The following is a 16,501-nucleotide window of genomic DNA, read 5'->3' as shown; positions in this document are numbered from 1 at the left end:
AGAAATGCAACAAGGTGTGTCCATGTAGGACTACTTGTTTGAATTCTATTTGTATTACCAAGACAACAGAGCCCAAAAGCGCCATCCAATCAGAAGTCGAAAAAGTTTTCTCTTGACCAATCACATTGCTGGTAAGCTTTGACTGACATCCAGGTGGTCCAATCGCGTCTATCGACCGTTTGTATTTGGCACTGTTCCTGTCTTGTCAGGTTAGTCCGTTGCAGGAGTCTGAGAGCGGTGGTAACTTTTTTTCGCGTCAGTCGTTGAGAACTTAAATTTTTCGATTAAAAATGAGGGAAATTGTGCATCTGCAGGCAGGCCAGTGTGGAAACCAGATTGGAGCAAAGGTAAGAAGATATTATTTTCAAACTTAACAGTTAAAGTTATAGTAAAAGAATTTTTAATTTTATTTGGGCGGGCTGATAAACTAGCTTACTTGGCGACAAAGCTAATGATAGCCTGTAGGCCTGCCCAACCACTGAATTTCGCAAGGTTCTTACTGAGATAGACAGCTAATTATACAGTTGTCCTTTTTTTCTCCCTTTTCCTACTCCAGTTCTGGGAGGTGATCAGTGACGAACATGGCATCGACCCGACTGGGACATACCACGGAGACAGCGACCTGCAGCTGGATCGGATCAACGTGTATTACAACGAAGCAACAGGTTAACTCCACTTTGCTAAAGCTTCCGATCTAAACAGTTAGATTATCTAATTTCTAGGGGAGCCGAGGTAATTCAACACCAACTACACGGCTCGATAGTACCGTAGCCATCCAGCAGGGGGTCTTTTTTCCTGGTGGAAGTCACTGGAAACTATGATTGAATCCGCTTCCTGGTTACCGTCTCCATGTAACAAAAGAATCAACAAGTCTTCAGCTAACTAAAGATCCCAAACAATGCACCAGTGTCATGCTTACTTCTTGTCTAAGTTTATTTTATATTACCAGTAGATCAATTGCAAAAACTCAGAATAGTTCACCAAATTAACATGATCAGATCTATTGCCAAAGCAGAAACCATGCTTTACACAGGTTTCATGCCATGCATACATGTTCATAGGATCAGAAATTTGATGATTAATGGTTATTACCAAACAGAAAGCCCCGAATTAAAACTGCCTAACCCAGCTCAAATTCTGTGACATTCATATCTGTTTCCAAGCAACACTCATCTTAACCTTGTTATTAATGTATAAAAATGACAATAAGATTAAATATGGCATGCTTTGTTGACTGTATGTATGTATTGTGAGCATGTATGGACCCATTTCCAGTTGTTAAAGAGGCCTTTTTGTATTGTGTGGTTGCAGTAGGTTTGCTTTATACCATCTGGACCTAAAGCTGCCTTGATAAACTTCCTCTAAAACCTCTAAAAACCTGCACAGCATTTCAATGTTTACTTAGCTATTAATTTCTCAGCCTCTGAAGCAGATAGGGGCATGAAAAAAAACAAAAGACTTGAAGGCTTAAAACCCTAGCAAACTGTGAATAGTGAAGTTTGTTATATAAAGTTAATTTACATTTTTTAAAATCATTAACATCCTCCCTTATCCACAGAGTCCTGACCAGTGGATCCCCAGTCACATAATTATCTATTCTGTTGCCATAAAATGCAGCTGTGTTCAGCCTCTGTGCTGCCCCCTCGCTCAGCTCTGTCACTGCTCAACTTTTAAAACTTCAGCCATCAATTCTTCCATAGTGGAGGATTAAAGAGGCTAATAGAACCAAAACGTTTGTTATCCCAGGCACCTTCCAGCATTCATTTTAGCACATCATGTAGCAGTTTGTCAGTCACTCAACTTGGCATAATGAGGTCATCCAAAGCGCGCCTAAATTGCATTACGTCTTGAAGGTAGAAGCACACCGGCATCTCACCTGGAATAAATGGGTTAAAAATGAGGGCGTGGCAAGTGGAAGAGTTTTTGGAAAGAGAGCAACAAAGTGAGAGAAAAAAGCCTACTTTTATGATAATACTTGCAATAATAATGACTCAAATTATAAAAGTTGTATCACGCACAGTAATGGAAAAAAAGATAATTTAATTTTTCCCCCTTTTCTTCACCAGGTGGCAAGTATGTCCCTCGAGCAGTGCTTGTGGACTTGGAGCCAGGCACAATGGATTCTGTGAGATCTGGTCCCTTTGGCCAGATCTTCAGACCAGACAATTTTGTCTTTGGTAAGAATTTAACATGTTCATGTGGTGTTTTAACTTGAGCAATACTGTAATAAAAGTATTTTTCCACACTTCAAAAAAAGAGAAAAAAAATGCTTAAAGTTTTTATTCAAAACAAACTGGTTATTTGTAAGATAGGATCATATTTCAGATCCAGGAAGTGTTGACTCCGCAGCTGAGATAAATCTGTTTATTTGCATGTAACACAGGCCAGAGTGGAGCTGGTAATAACTGGGCTAAAGGCCACTACACGGAGGGAGCAGAGCTGGTTGATTCAGTCCTGGATGTGGTGAGGAAGGAGGCCGAGAGCTGCGACTGCCTCCAAGGCTTCCAGCTCACCCACTCTCTAGGAGGAGGCACAGGCTCTGGTATGGGTACGTTGCTCATAAGCAAAATCCGAGAGGAGTATCCAGACAGAATCATGAACACGTTCAGCGTGGTGCCTTCACCTAAGGTTTGTATAATATTGTTTAAAGTCACATGTATATCTTCTCTACCTAAAGCCACTGTAGTCTTTAAAAATGACCTCCCTTTGTCATCTCTCTCCCACTCCAGGTGTCAGACACTGTGGTGGAGCCATATAATGCCACCCTCTCTGTCCACCAGCTGGTTGAGAACACAGACGAGACCTACTGCATTGATAATGAAGCCCTGTATGACATCTGTTTCCGCACACTAAAGTTGACCACGCCCACCTATGGTGACCTCAACCACCTTGTCTCAGCCACCATGAGTGGAGTGACCACCTGTCTGCGCTTTCCCGGTCAGCTCAACGCTGATTTGAGGAAACTGGCTGTGAACATGGTGCCCTTCCCCAGGCTTCACTTCTTCATGCCAGGCTTTGCTCCTCTGACAAGCCGTGGCAGCCAACAGTACAGGTAGAGGAGCTTTTTAAAGGCTTCATTACACCTCAGGTTGCCTTTGAATTGAAATGAAATCAATTCTAATTGTGTTATTTTGTCTTCAAGGGCATTGACAGTTCCTGAGCTCACCCAGCAGATGTTCGATGCCAAGAACATGATGGCAGCTTGCGACCCACGCCACGGGCGCTACCTCACTGTTGCTGCCATCTTCAGAGGCCGCATGTCAATGAAGGAGGTAGATGAGCAGATGCTTAATGTGCAGAACAAGAACAGCAGCTACTTTGTGGAATGGATCCCCAACAACGTCAAGACAGCAGTCTGTGACATCCCTCCCCGTGGCCTCAAGATGGCTGCCACCTTCATTGGCAACAGCACTGCTATCCAGGAGCTGTTCAAACGCATCTCAGAGCAGTTCACCGCCATGTTCCGCCGCAAAGCTTTCCTCCACTGGTAAGTAAAAGATTCTTTCCAAGACAGTGAGAACGCATTTTTGTATCCCTTTATAAGTCAAATAACATTCAGGTCATCATCATTAATTAATACACGATCTGTAAGAAGCACCAACCATCTTCCCTCTAGACTGGAGCTCATTTTTCAAAGTGCATCTGAGTAAGAATTTTCTTGTTTCAGGTACACTGGTGAGGGTATGGATGAGATGGAGTTCACTGAAGCTGAGAGCAACATGAACGACCTGGTATCAGAGTACCAACAGTATCAGGACGCCACTGCTGAGGAAGAGGGCGAGTTTGATGAGGAGGAGGAGGAGGAAACTGCCTAGAAAATACCTTTTCCAACTATGCAACAGTTGAGACTGGGCAATGGGATTTTTAGCATTGTGTATTCGTTTAAGAAAATCATTCTGACAACATAGAGTGTTATCAGATGATAAAATTGAATACTTATCCAGCCTTAACTGTTGTAAATGGTTCATCAATAATTGTTTTTTAAATGTTATCTGTTCTGTTTCCACTCTTCCTTAGCTGTCAGGAGTTCTCTTCTCCTTACCTACTTTGGATATAAATGTTACAAACATCTCTTCTGTTGTCCTTGTGTTTATCCATGTTCAAACAAAATAACTTACGTTTTTAGAAGCTGACACACAACTTAAAACCAATTTTCTGTAAATGTAACATTTTCTAAATGTTTTCTCTTTTCATCTTTTTCAAGCTGCAGGTTTGAAATGTTTGTGATGGAGGATGTAACACTGACTAGCTAAAGACACACTTTGTTGGGTTTGACACTGTAATGTCATTTCTCAACATCTTTTAATGTTGAATAGATTAATAAAAAAAAAAACCTTAAAATGCACTTCAAGTCTGAAAGCTTTAAACAGTGCCAGGAGCTGGTTACTGTTACATGTTCCTCCGAGATTACTGACATGTCAAAGAGATCTAATAAAGATTTTATCAATTTGTGCTATGCTGTTTGAATCACTAATGCATTTGTCAGTGTAAAATACAGTTTTTTTTAATTTACTTAGTTTTTAGTTAGATTTTTTGGCTTAGTAAAACAAGATCAGAGACCTCACTAAATGTTTTACAGGTAAAAAACAGCCCAATTCTATGTACTGTAGTAGTACTGTATACTCGATCTTGATCAAAGCCTGTACTTTAATTACCTGTGCCCCTATGTCATCATATGAGGAAATTGCATTTTGTGTCCCCTGCACAGTTTTTCTCAATTTTGCAGAACTTTGACCTTTTAGCTTCATTCATGGACACTTTTATAAGGCAATTACAATATTAGTGTCCATACAAGATGGTTGCCATTCCATCCAACATGCTTTATAGCTGCTCTTGACGAAGCTGTTTAAGGTACAAGAACTTATTCAATGTTAAAATTGAAACTATTTATGTTTGGTAACATTGGCACTTTGCTATGACGTGGCACACCATTAAACAGGAAGTTCTCATATGAGGATATTGGGACTTTTGGGGGATATAAAAATAAGGAACTGTAGCTTGGGCAGATTTTCAGAAGAAACCAACAATTGACAGGTAAAGTGAGTATAAATGCTTATTGCATGTGGTAAAAATTAGTCTACATTGATTTTTGTTCATCTTCCAGGAAATATTTTTCTACCAAGAGCAGAGATTGATAAATGCAATACAAAAAAACTTCTGGTATCTTAATCAGGAGATAGTTCAAAGTTGTTTGCCATTTTATTTTTACACAGCCATTTTCATAAACAGTCCTGTAGACAAAACGAGCACTCGGGGGGTTTGATGTAGTCTATTTATTTTGCAGCACAGCCTAGTTTAGATATTTAAATAAAATAGGGTTGTCCAAAGATAAAACATTTTAGTTGCATTTAATCTTAGGATCTCTGTAGTTAATCACAACTAGTTGCACCAATTTTATCACACCCTAAAATTTTACTGTTTTGTGTTTTGATCTGTTTCTGTGCCAATTTGAATGTTGTTGTTTTTTTGTTTTTTTTACTGTCTTAAACAAATGGACTTCCAGTTTTGATACAGACCAGCATTTATAGGTAGATTAAAGTTTTAACATGAACTTAAACACAGATAAAGGAACTTGTTATATCCTGCAAAGGGAATACTTGAACAACAAAAGAGTCAGTGTTTGATAACACATTGTTCAGGTGTTTTTGGCATTTCCACTTAGTGGCTTCTCTAAACTGAAATGAGACACTGGGGATCAGCTTAGGACTTATTTTACATCATTGTGGCAGTAGGGAGATGCTGACGCACACTTTATTTTTGTTGAAGGCAAAAAATCATGACTTAGCAACATTTGCCCACTCTCCCTTTTAAAAAAAACATATCATTGACATCAGGTCTCCCACATGCATGAAGGAAATGGTCCCATGAGACCAAAATTGAACTTTTTGGCCCTCAGTCCTAGGGCAAAGGTATGTTTGACACAAGAACAATGCTGTACATAACAACCTGTCTCAACAGGCAAAATCTGCCCACTGTTTCTTGCAAGATCACTGAAATCCGTCTGATTACGGGGCATTTCCTTTCACAGCCCCGCTCATGTCTGCACAGGTTTTCAGTTGGACTCTAGATGGGCCAGTCCAAAACTTAACTCCTTCTACTAAAGTCATTCTTTTGTGATGTGAAATCCCTCCTTCCTTCCTTCAGCTTGCTAACAGACTTGAAGGTTTTTTTTCCAAAATTGACCAAAAATGTTTCTGGTCTATAAAATTTTGTTCCAGCTGAGAAAAACAACATCAAAGCACGATGCGTCACTGTGGGTATGGTGTTCTTTCGGTCAGTGGTTCTCAAGTGGTGGGTCGGGACCCAAATGTGGATCACCGAGCGCTGTGCAGTGGATCACGAACAAGTGCTTGGAAAAAAATAGTGACGAAAAGTCTGTAATGTATGGAAGCCCTAAGTGAATACAGATCCTGTGATAACAAGTACATTTCAGTCTCCAATCTCAAGATTTCCACTTATCTATCCAACTTTTTTGGGAAAACAAAGCTAGTTTTCCCAAGATTTAAAGGTAATTACTCACAAATTTACTAAAATTGCATGCAGTTCAGAAAAAAGGGAGTAAAAATAAAATGTATGCATGCATGCCTTTAGTATCTATGCACTTTTTAAAATGTTTGAGTTGTCCTGTCTCTCTGTTCAGTCGTATTTTGTTCTTTTAAAGGTCTTAACTAGAGCATTTTTTAAATAAATAAATTGAAGCAATTGAAAATTTTAAAACATTTGAGTCATGATTTCTGATAAGGGGGTAGTGGTGGGTCCTGATGCCTGACCAGTTGAGAACCAGTGCTTTAGGTGATTGTGCAGTGCTGTTTTTGTGTGAAGCATATCTAAGGATGGTGAGAAAGTTCAACTTTGGTCTCGTCAGAGCTTAACACCTTTTACGTGCTCTTTGGAGACTGGATGCAGGCTTCTGCAAAATTTAGTCAGGCTCGGGTGTTTTTTAATCAGAAATTCCATTTCCTCTCATCCTATAGCTAGACATGTGAAGATCACAGGAATAAAAGAAAAAAAAAGATATTTAAGTAAAAATACAACATACCCAAAGTAAAGCATTATGGGGGAAGGATCATGCTTTAGGGCTGTTCAGCTGAGACTTCTTTTCATCTTTAACTTTGCTATAAAATAAACCTCCATTAATATGTGTGGATGTGATCTGCCTTAAACAATTCTCCCTGGCCTTTCTCTCAGTAACATCAGGGCCTGTGTTGATAGTCTCACCAACGGTTAAATGGATGAAGAGTATCAGACAGCCAAGCACGCCGAAGGCACACCCTTCAAACTGGTTAGACTTGCTCTGTGCCCTCATTACTGGTGCAGGCGGAACTACATGAGAACAGTGTTCTCATTGCCAGCGACACCAGACATCCCGCTCACGGTTAGATGTGGTTAAATCTGCTCATGTGCGTTGGGTGCACAGTGTATGCAGAGGTAGTATAAGAAAAGAGGAACATACCAGCAGGGATCCACTCATTTCATTTAGTTCAAATGAGGTGTTGCAAACATTTTATGCCTGTTACAGCCAATTTGGAGGTCCCCGTCCCTTCTTATCATTTTGAAAATCAACATTGCTTATTTCTAAAGGTTACACTTTGCCTCAAACATGTTGAACTACTGAGATGAGACTGAGTTGTATTATTACCTACTGTAGAGAGTGATCAGTACTGCTTGCTCACATTTGGGTACATACTTTAGTTATGTTTGAAATGCTTCCAAGTATATTTTTTCCTCTCTAACCACAATTACACAAAATAGAGAAAGGCCTCATATCCCCTTTTTGTCTGGAGTCTCCACATGACTGAAACTTGCCCTGATAAAGAGGTTCATTATTAACAGCTCCCTGCATGAGCTTGAATGCCTTTAAAAAGCATGTTAAAATACCAAGGTGTGTCCTTTATTTCTATTGTCATATCTGTTCAAATAAAGTTTTCACACGCACATCCAAACCAAGGTGGGCAGGTGCTGAAAGTTCAAACAAACTGAAAAAAAAAAAAAAAACACTGTCATCAGCATGTTACTGAGGTTAGGAGGTCTCAAAGCATCGCGATTGAAAACAGATGCTTACAAAGAAGATACAAAAAAACGAGGGTGGAAGAGGCTTCCAAGTGTTTTTCTAAGCAAATTCAACTGAATGTCAACAGAAAGCTAAGAGCATTGGCACGTTGTTGCCACTGATCCAGCCCTGAAAGATCATCGGGACAACTCACCTGGAATCGTTTTTTTTGAGAGACCTGCCAACCTCAGTAACATGTTAGAGAGAGCTGACTGCCCTTCCACCCTTACAACATGTCAACCCATGTTTTTTGAGTCCATTTGGACCAGAAAACTTCCAGTGTGATCTATATGCTTAAGTGTCCTTGTGGACTTTTGCAGAATTACTTTCACAATAACTGGTATTATCACAACAACATTGCTGTATACGTAAAAGGCCTTTCTGCAGACATACTATCAACCTCTAGAGTCTCAGTTAAAAACCTGCAGCTCTCGGTTAGATCATTGCATTGCACAGCCTGTTATTGCACCTAAATATTAATTATGCAGCATTTCTATTTACTTCCTGTCATGTCTGGCTAGGGATTTCTGACTATATAAGTATCACCTACAAGACTTACAGAGGCACCTCTCCAGTTTGTTTGTATACTTCTTGACTTCCTCCTGCCTGATGTTTCTCACATCAATCCAAGGCCACCCATAAAGAGAAATAAAGGGGAGTGTTTTCTGGGGCCTGGCCAAACTGGGGGCCCATGGAGGTCAGCAAAGTTATAGTCATTTTTTAAGTTAAGCTGTGATAACTTTACTTTATTGTTGACCTAAATAATATTCACTCTTGTTAAGACAACAAAACACATATTTTACGCTGTAGTGCAATAAAGCCTTCATCTTTTATTAGAACAGAATTTCCTTATTAGTAATGCTAATAATGTGGATGGATGCACTGAACTATTAGAAAAGTTAAGCCAGACTTTATAGCTAAGCCATGATGTGCAAAAATGTCAGGACGCCAGAAAAAAAATATAGAAAAACTGTGAAAACTTTGTTCAAAATTTAGTGAATAGTTGAAAAGTTGTGAAAAGAGACAGAAAAAAATGTTAAATGTGGCAAGAATGGGTTAAAATCTTTAAAGAAAAAACATAAATGGCTTTCAAGTTGTAAAAAGGGCGAAAGTGGCAAAAACTGGTGAAAAGTGAAAAAAATATATTGGGGAAGGTTGCAAAAATGGGCAAAGTGGACTCAAAATGACCAAAAATTGTGGCAAAAATAAGCCAAAAGCAGCATAAAATGGTTAAATGCAGCAAACACTAGCAAAAGTGACAATCTTTATTGATACAGTCTTGGTGTATACCATCATGTCTTCGTGGGTTTATATGGAATATACACCTATTGTGAACATCTAATGTGAACTCTGATACTGCTGACAATTTTGAAAAAACTCTGAATTTTTAAAAGTGTATATGTACATTATTAGGCTATGTTATTACTGGGTCTTATGTTTAAATGTTTTGTCTGAATTAACTGTTGAAAGTTGCTTTTATGATGACTGATGTATCTGGTCATGTGACTGTTCGTGTGATCACCCTCACTTAATGAGACATAAAGCATGCGTCCCTTTAGTCTGCTGAAGAGCTGCGGTGCTTGAAACGTTTCGGTGCAATCAACAGTTTGGACTTTTGGAGCCCTGCAGTGTGCGAGACACTTTTTCTGTTGGTATTGTCATCTCTGTGCGTTTTCTATCTGTTAAATGCTTAAATCTGATGATTAGATTCTATCATGATGCAAAGTAGCTATGTAAAGCTTCCATCCACTCTAACAGATGATATTATTCAGGAGAACAGGAAACAGATCTGATCGTATCCTACATCCTCATCCATCAGTATGAGATACTCCATAACCCTCACCCAGCCACAGATCTTTATTTTTTTTCTGGCCACAATATGAGTCTGTCCTTGGAAGATAGTATACAGATAAATTAGGAAGAAAGAGTTGAGCGCACCCTGTGCAGTGTTAATGACACTCACTATCACATGTCATTATTAGCCATAATTTGCATTTAATTTACTACTTTGATGGTATAAAGACAGCTATTGTGTTTTTAGGAGTTTCTGCTGGGACTGGTACTTTGTGTAACATGAGCGCCCTCTGCTGGGGCCTCGTCCGGGTATCATGGTATATTTTATTTTGCAGACATTTGACTATATGGAAATAAAGAAATTCGATGGGTTTACTCGGGTTCTCTTGAGAAATGACAACGAGACAGAAGGGATGGAGAGGCTTATTTACTACGTGTGTACAGATGAATGAGACAGTTCTGATAATTGGTTTTAACTTCAGCATATCATCTAGACCAGGGGTCATCAAGTACATTTGCACAAGGGCCAGATTTAGTGTCCACAACTCTGGGGGCCAGACTTTCACATAAACAAAAATTAAATCAATATTTTGGTCTGATTGAAATACTATTGGGCATTCTTTGAAAACTCAAGACATTTTTAGTCATGACCAGTGAGATTTATCCCTGTTATCTATAATGCAGCAGGCCACAAGGAGACAAACCTGGAAACAGAATTACCCCCTGAAAATCCCAGAGAATGATCCCTCCACCAGTATTAACCCCTTTTTGACACTTTTAACCCATTTTTGATACTTTACCCCCCTTTTTTCCTCTTTGACCCAATTTTTGAAAGATTTGAACCTATTTTGACCCACTTTTCCTGCATGTTTTATCCCCTTTGAGCCTCTTTTATCCATTTTTGCCACTTTTTAACCCCTTTTGATTCTTTTTGCCTCTTTAACCTTTCTGCCATTCTTAAACCCATTTAAACCACTTTTCCTGCATGTTTTATCCCCCTGTGCCACTCTTTTGTTATTTCTGCCACTTTTATTTTTGCCACTCTTAACCCCTTTTTGTCATTTGTAACCAATTTTTGATACTTTTTGCTCCTTTTTTCCTCTTTTACCAATTTCTGACCTCTTTTCTCAACTTTTTCAGCCAATTTTTTGCCCCTTTTGGACACTCCACAACTCATTTTGCCACTTATCACCCATGTTTGCTTCTTTCTATCCCCTTTTCACCACTTTATCTGGCCATTTTTGCAGCACTTCTGCCAACCTTAACCCTTTTAAATTATCTACTAATGATGACAGTAAATTTCAGTAAAAACAGATCAAATGTTAAGTCATTCTAAAACTATTTTGATGTTAATTGTTTGTGGGATGGGTTTAACAGCTGCAGGCATTTAAAGCCAAATGATACTCTTTAAACCACAACATCTTCTTTTCCCCCTTTTCTGAATTTAATGATCTTTCAGGGGTGGACAGGGAGCTTTGAGGGCTTCATATGGCCCCCGGGCTGCCAGCTGATGATCAGTGATCTAGACCATGTCTACATGATCAAATGCACTGGTTGCTGGCTGATCAGTTATTTGCTTTAATAAGCAGCTGAACAGGCACACGTTAAAAGGTGATTAGTGAGTATGGTATTAAAGTACCAACAAGAAAACTGGGTGAGTAGAATGAGTAGAAAGTGTTTGGACTGTTAACCATTGTTTGCTTGTGCAAATCCAAAGTAGCCCCTAAACACAAACTATTTTACCCAACAACCATTGTATGAATTATTTTTAAGTGTTATACCATAATTTCTGTTGATATGTGCAAAACAAATTTTAAAATCCTTGGGGCAGACAGAGCCTCCTGAAGGGCTCTAGTTCCTTAACGGGTAGTATAATGCAAAAAAGACAAATGTCTATAACTTGAAAATAAAAGTACTTATGTTCTGATATGTGTGGGTAATGCAAACATCTCAGAGACAAGCATTTCTCTGTGGTGGTTTTATCACAAACCATGAGACAAAAATAAAGTTCATATTTCATCAGTTTTAAATCCCTCATGGGAGGAAGGAAGTTCAATCAAGTCATTATCTTTGACTGCAGTACAGTCACAGGGCAAATTATGACAAGAAGATTGTTTATTTTTGTGCATTACTGAGATCAAAACCCAATGTTGAAACAAAACCAAAAAGAATTTAAAAATGGTCACAATGTCAGTATTGGTGCCAGATATAAAAAAGGAACAAGGATATTTTTCTTTGCGTTTTAAACAGAAAGTGCAATTTTTTAAATGCTGAAAAAAAGGTATGTGGGAATCTCTGGTGTGTTCCATTTTCAGAGGAAATCAGATGTTGGAGAGGGGAGCATCACACCCACACTGGCTCTGCCTGGCATCTCAGAATACTTCTTAGATTAAACGGAAAGCCCCATTATTCTTTTTGGTTTTATTTTCAACATTCAGAATTCATATGTTTCAAACAAAAACAAAACTGATCACCCACTGCTGACACGGTCATAAATATCTTAGGCCCACTGTCATAACACTTGATTGTAACCGTGTGCATGGCCAATAAAAAAATACCATACTACACCTTTACATGACACTGGAAACCTCAGCAGAGGATAGAAAACAGAATATAATTTCCCAAAGAAAAATAATGGCACTGTTAAAGAGAAGGAAAAAACCATACGTACATACAGTATACAGCTAGCAGAGGTCCCATTATAGACTCTAAATGGATGTCCATTTATTTAAGTGGTCTGAAAATGCTGCTTAGCTTGATATTTCCAAAGATAACCAGCACTGAAAAATGTGGCTGTTGGTAATGAGTCCTTCTACCATTTCACCTCCACAGACACAAGTGACGGGATACCAGGAAACAGAAGATAAAAAAGGATAAATACAGATTACTGTACAAGTCCAAGAAGCGAGGAAAAGGGAACTTCCATTTTTTGGGGAAATAAGGCCACATGGAATGAAGAAAATAAATGGAGAACAATATCAAAACAGCTAACAACAATAGAATACGATAGAAGCACCTTATGTCTCCTCTATTATTACATGAAGGGCTTTACAGATGTACTGCATACTGATTTAAAAATAGATAAAATCCAATAGACTTTAGTTTAAGGCCATAAAGCAACCAGTCACTATTTTCTTTATCACATTAGTGCTCTTTCTTATGACCAATTTCTAGGTGTTTTTACCTTGACATGCTTAAACTGCTAGCATCCTACAGTCTGATTCAAAAGTATCAGGTGAAGTTGCTGTCATGTGTCTTATCGGAGGAATACTTACATGTTTGGTGATCGAAAATCAGCCATATCAGACCAAAGAAAACCACATTACAGACTTTGAAAAAGTCAAGGATGATCTGTCAGATCAGAGAGAAATTCTGAGGCAGGTTGCTAGCAGTCCAAAAATGTCAAGGAAAAAAACCCTGGAAGCGCTTGTCTGTTAGAACATTCATAAGCAAACAGGCAATGTAATAAATATGATACAGTTTTTAAAACTGCATATTTAAGGTTTCTTTAACCCAGAGGGAAGTGCTTCCCTGGAGGTGAGAACATGGTTTTACCAAGTTTTGTGCAAGCCAGCCGCCACATTCAAATATCTGATCAAAATGTCCTTGTTTTAACTTTTGGTGAGAATAAAAAGCACAAAGTGTCTTCTGACTACAAATAGAGCCTTTAAAACATCTAAATCACACAAAATCTTTTGCTCATACCAATTTGGTAATATGACATCTGTTTCTGTAAATAAAAAACGATGTCTGCCAGGAAATAAACCTACCACATGTGATAAATGGTGGGCATACATATCACACAAGCGAGACACAAATAAAGATGGCCATGATGATAATCATCTACTTCAACACCCTTCATGTTTAAAAGTAACTGATTTCTGTATTGATTTGTCATGGCAGAGTTTAAACTGAGGTAACAAAATATTCCACATTTTTAAAAATGTATCTCATTTCCATCACAAGTCCTTTTAACTCTGTCTTTCTTTGTTCTGCTCATCCTGACAGCCTCAGTCTGAGTGAGTGATGAGTGGAGCTTAAGCTCGAATTCACTGTGAAGTGCTGGTCATCAGAGCATGTTTATTTTGCAGAGTAGATGAGAAGCAGGACGTGATAAACAGATCACTGTAAACCGGCATCCTCCTGCTCCTGGTGAACCTCTCTGACTGCCAGGATGCGTATGAGCATGCTCTGCAGAGTAGTCCCCTCTAATGGTTGAGAAGTGTACCAGTAGGGACTGTAGAGACCAGAAATTAACAGTTAATATGCATAACTAAATTAGTTTTACAGTTCTTACATAGCAGGAAAGCTCTGTCTGTTTCTGCTCAGCTTACAAAGTCCAGCTTATAGTTAAACAGAGACCTCAATTCAAAGTGAGAAGTAAGCAACAGAGAAGGGTGGAGACGAGCAGCTCTGCTCAACTTTTGTTATTGTTTTGATTGAGAGCCCCCTGCAGCTGAATTTACAAACTGTGCATCGAAATGCCAATGTAAGCACTGTGAAAACAATCAACGAAGTCTGAAATTCTTGCAGTTAATTCCAAACAAATACTCTTCTGTTAGGCTCAATGGGCTGAATCAACCAATAAATTAAAAACTGTACATTTTTGCCTCTGACCTGTTTGTGTGCACATTCTGTTCAGGTTGGAGGTAAAACACATCCGCTCTCCTCTTCACCGACTCCGGGCTGAAAGAGAAAAATGAAGCATTTATTCCATTTTAATCGTTGTAAAGAGTTTTTTTTTCCATGAATTTGAGAGGTAAAGCTGTCCTTCTGTCTCACCATCTAGAGAGGTAGAACTCGTAGATTCTGACGGGACAGCGTAGCGGGTTGGGGGCATTTTCAAGCATACACAGGTCTCTCTCCTCTTCGTCTGGTTTCCTTTTTCTCGCTCGCTCTGACGTAAACACGAGAACCAAAACTCAGTTTCTGTTTCAACACGCTTAGCAAGGAATCAACTTATGGAGGTTTAAGGTACGTGATCGGCCCAAGTTCAAATCTGGCTTGTGGCACTTTGCTGCGTGTCTCTCCCCAATCCCTCATCCCTGTTTCCGATTCTATTCACTGTCCTCCGCTGTCATTACAGGCGTAAATAGCCCAAATACAAATCTTTAAAAAAAGAGGGTGAAGTTTTGTACTAGACACAATAACAACTAGTATTTTCTTTAACATACTTCTGTTTCCACTATGTGGACAATAGCCAGCACCATTACATAAACATCCATACACAATAGTACATACACAACTCCATACTCCTTCACTCCAGTCCTCTCCAAACTAAAAACTAGAACCAGAACCTGGTGGTTCAAATTCTCAATAACAGGTAAAAATGCCAGATGATGAAAGTACAGTGGTAGGTGAAGAAGAAGGACAGACTCCTTTTAATGTTCTTGAACAATTGCATTTATAAGAAAGGGATGAACATGAGGCTCATTTACAGTGCTGTGAAAAAGTATTTGCCCCTTTCCTAATTTCATTTTTCTTTGCATATTCGTCATACATAAATGTTTCAGTTAACTAAAATAATTCTTAATAATACAATACATTGTTTTGGAAAGCTGAGTTTAGCCAAAGCCAGACCTGATTACTGCCAGACCTGTTGCATTAAGAAAACACTTGGGACTCACCTATCAACTGGGTTAAAATTTGGCAAACTACATCTTGTGTATCACAAAATCCAAATTATAAACTAACAAACTTAAACTTCATCTATCAGACTTATTTAACTCCCATACGGCGTTTTAGGATGGGCATTGATCCGTCTCCAAATTGTTCTCTGTGTGATTTAAACCAGCTGAGCTTCTTTCTAAACCATTTGGAGTCACAGTAACTTGTTCTCCTGAATTCATGCTTTTGAATGATGATTATGGGCAGAATCTTATTCAAATTCTTATTCATGTTGTTGTGGCTATCAGCATGTCCTGCAGTTAAAAAGATGCTAGCAGTTAGGTGGAAACCACCACACACACTCTCTCTACACAGTAATGAATTTATTCATTGATAGATATCTTGATAATGGAGCTTTCAGTTGCTAGGATAAAGAGATCTATGATGTAACTGTTATATTGCTATCTGTCCTAGCTTATTTCTTTCTTCTCTTCATCCTTGTTATTCGGTTGAAATATGGAATTATTAATTTATTTTTTATGTATTGCAACAATCTTTTGAATTAGATACTGCAGAAAAATACCCACAGGGAAGGGGAGAGTTTGGGTTTTTGAAACTAAGAAGAATAGGTAGTTGCAGGTTTGTAATCTTGTTGTGTATCGCTATTGATTGTAATTATGAATTCATGCAATGTTACTGATACATGAGGATGCACACCTGCTCCTGTTAAAAATAGAAAAAAACAAACAAAAAAAAAACAAAAAACAAAACAAAAACAAGAAAACACTTGAGTTATGCAAAAGAAGGATTATCCGAAACACCAGCAAGTCCGCTATAGAATAGCTTAAAAAAAGGTATTGGAGTGGCATAGTCAACGTCTGGAGTTAAATCCGACTGAGAGGCCATGGTATTCCCTTAAACATGCCGTTTATGCTCATGTGTTGCTGAATTTAATCAATACAGCAAAGAAGAGTGGGCCAAAACTGCTCCTCAGTGATGAAAAAGACTTGTCAGTTTTTTCAAGCGCTTGCGTGCAGCTGTTGTCACCGA

At 38.7% G+C, this 16,501-nt stretch overlaps 2 protein-coding genes across 4 annotated transcripts in view; one reads left to right on the top strand and one right to left on the bottom strand.

The window, feature by feature from the left end:
- The first annotated feature begins 213 nt into the window (after positions 1-213).
- LOC121526033 (tubulin beta-4B chain) lies at positions 214-4,452 on the top strand. The gene is made up of 7 exons (XM_041812306.1): positions 214-347; positions 557-665; positions 2,067-2,177; positions 2,384-2,628; positions 2,730-3,052; positions 3,143-3,487; positions 3,668-4,452. The coding sequence occupies exons 1-7, from the start codon at positions 291-293 to the stop codon at positions 3,813-3,815; spliced, it is 1,338 nt and encodes a 445-aa protein (XP_041668240.1). The 5' UTR covers positions 214-290; the 3' UTR covers positions 3,816-4,452.
- A 7,686-nt stretch (positions 4,453-12,138) lies between these two features.
- Positions 12,139-16,501, bottom strand: part of si:ch211-266o15.1 (zinc finger MYM-type protein 4) — a 40,305-nt gene continuing 35,942 nt past the window's right edge. For all 3 annotated transcript variants that reach the window (XM_041812273.1, XM_041812276.1, XM_041812275.1), the window contains 3 exons: positions 14,627-14,741; positions 14,462-14,530; positions 12,139-14,081 (listed from right to left, as the gene is read on the bottom strand). In XM_041812273.1, the coding sequence (XP_041668207.1) occupies positions 13,967-14,081; positions 14,462-14,530; positions 14,627-14,741 (299 nt within the window). In that variant the 3' untranslated portion in view covers positions 12,139-13,966. The remainder of the gene's footprint in view (positions 14,082-14,461; positions 14,531-14,626; positions 14,742-16,501) is intronic.

The sequence above is a fragment of the Cheilinus undulatus genome, linkage group 18 (assembly GCF_018320785.1).
Source record: "Cheilinus undulatus linkage group 18, ASM1832078v1, whole genome shotgun sequence".
In the NCBI taxonomy this organism is placed as follows: Eukaryota; Metazoa; Chordata; class Actinopteri; order Labriformes; family Labridae; genus Cheilinus; species Cheilinus undulatus.
This window is presented reverse-complemented; position numbering and strand designations above follow the sequence as displayed.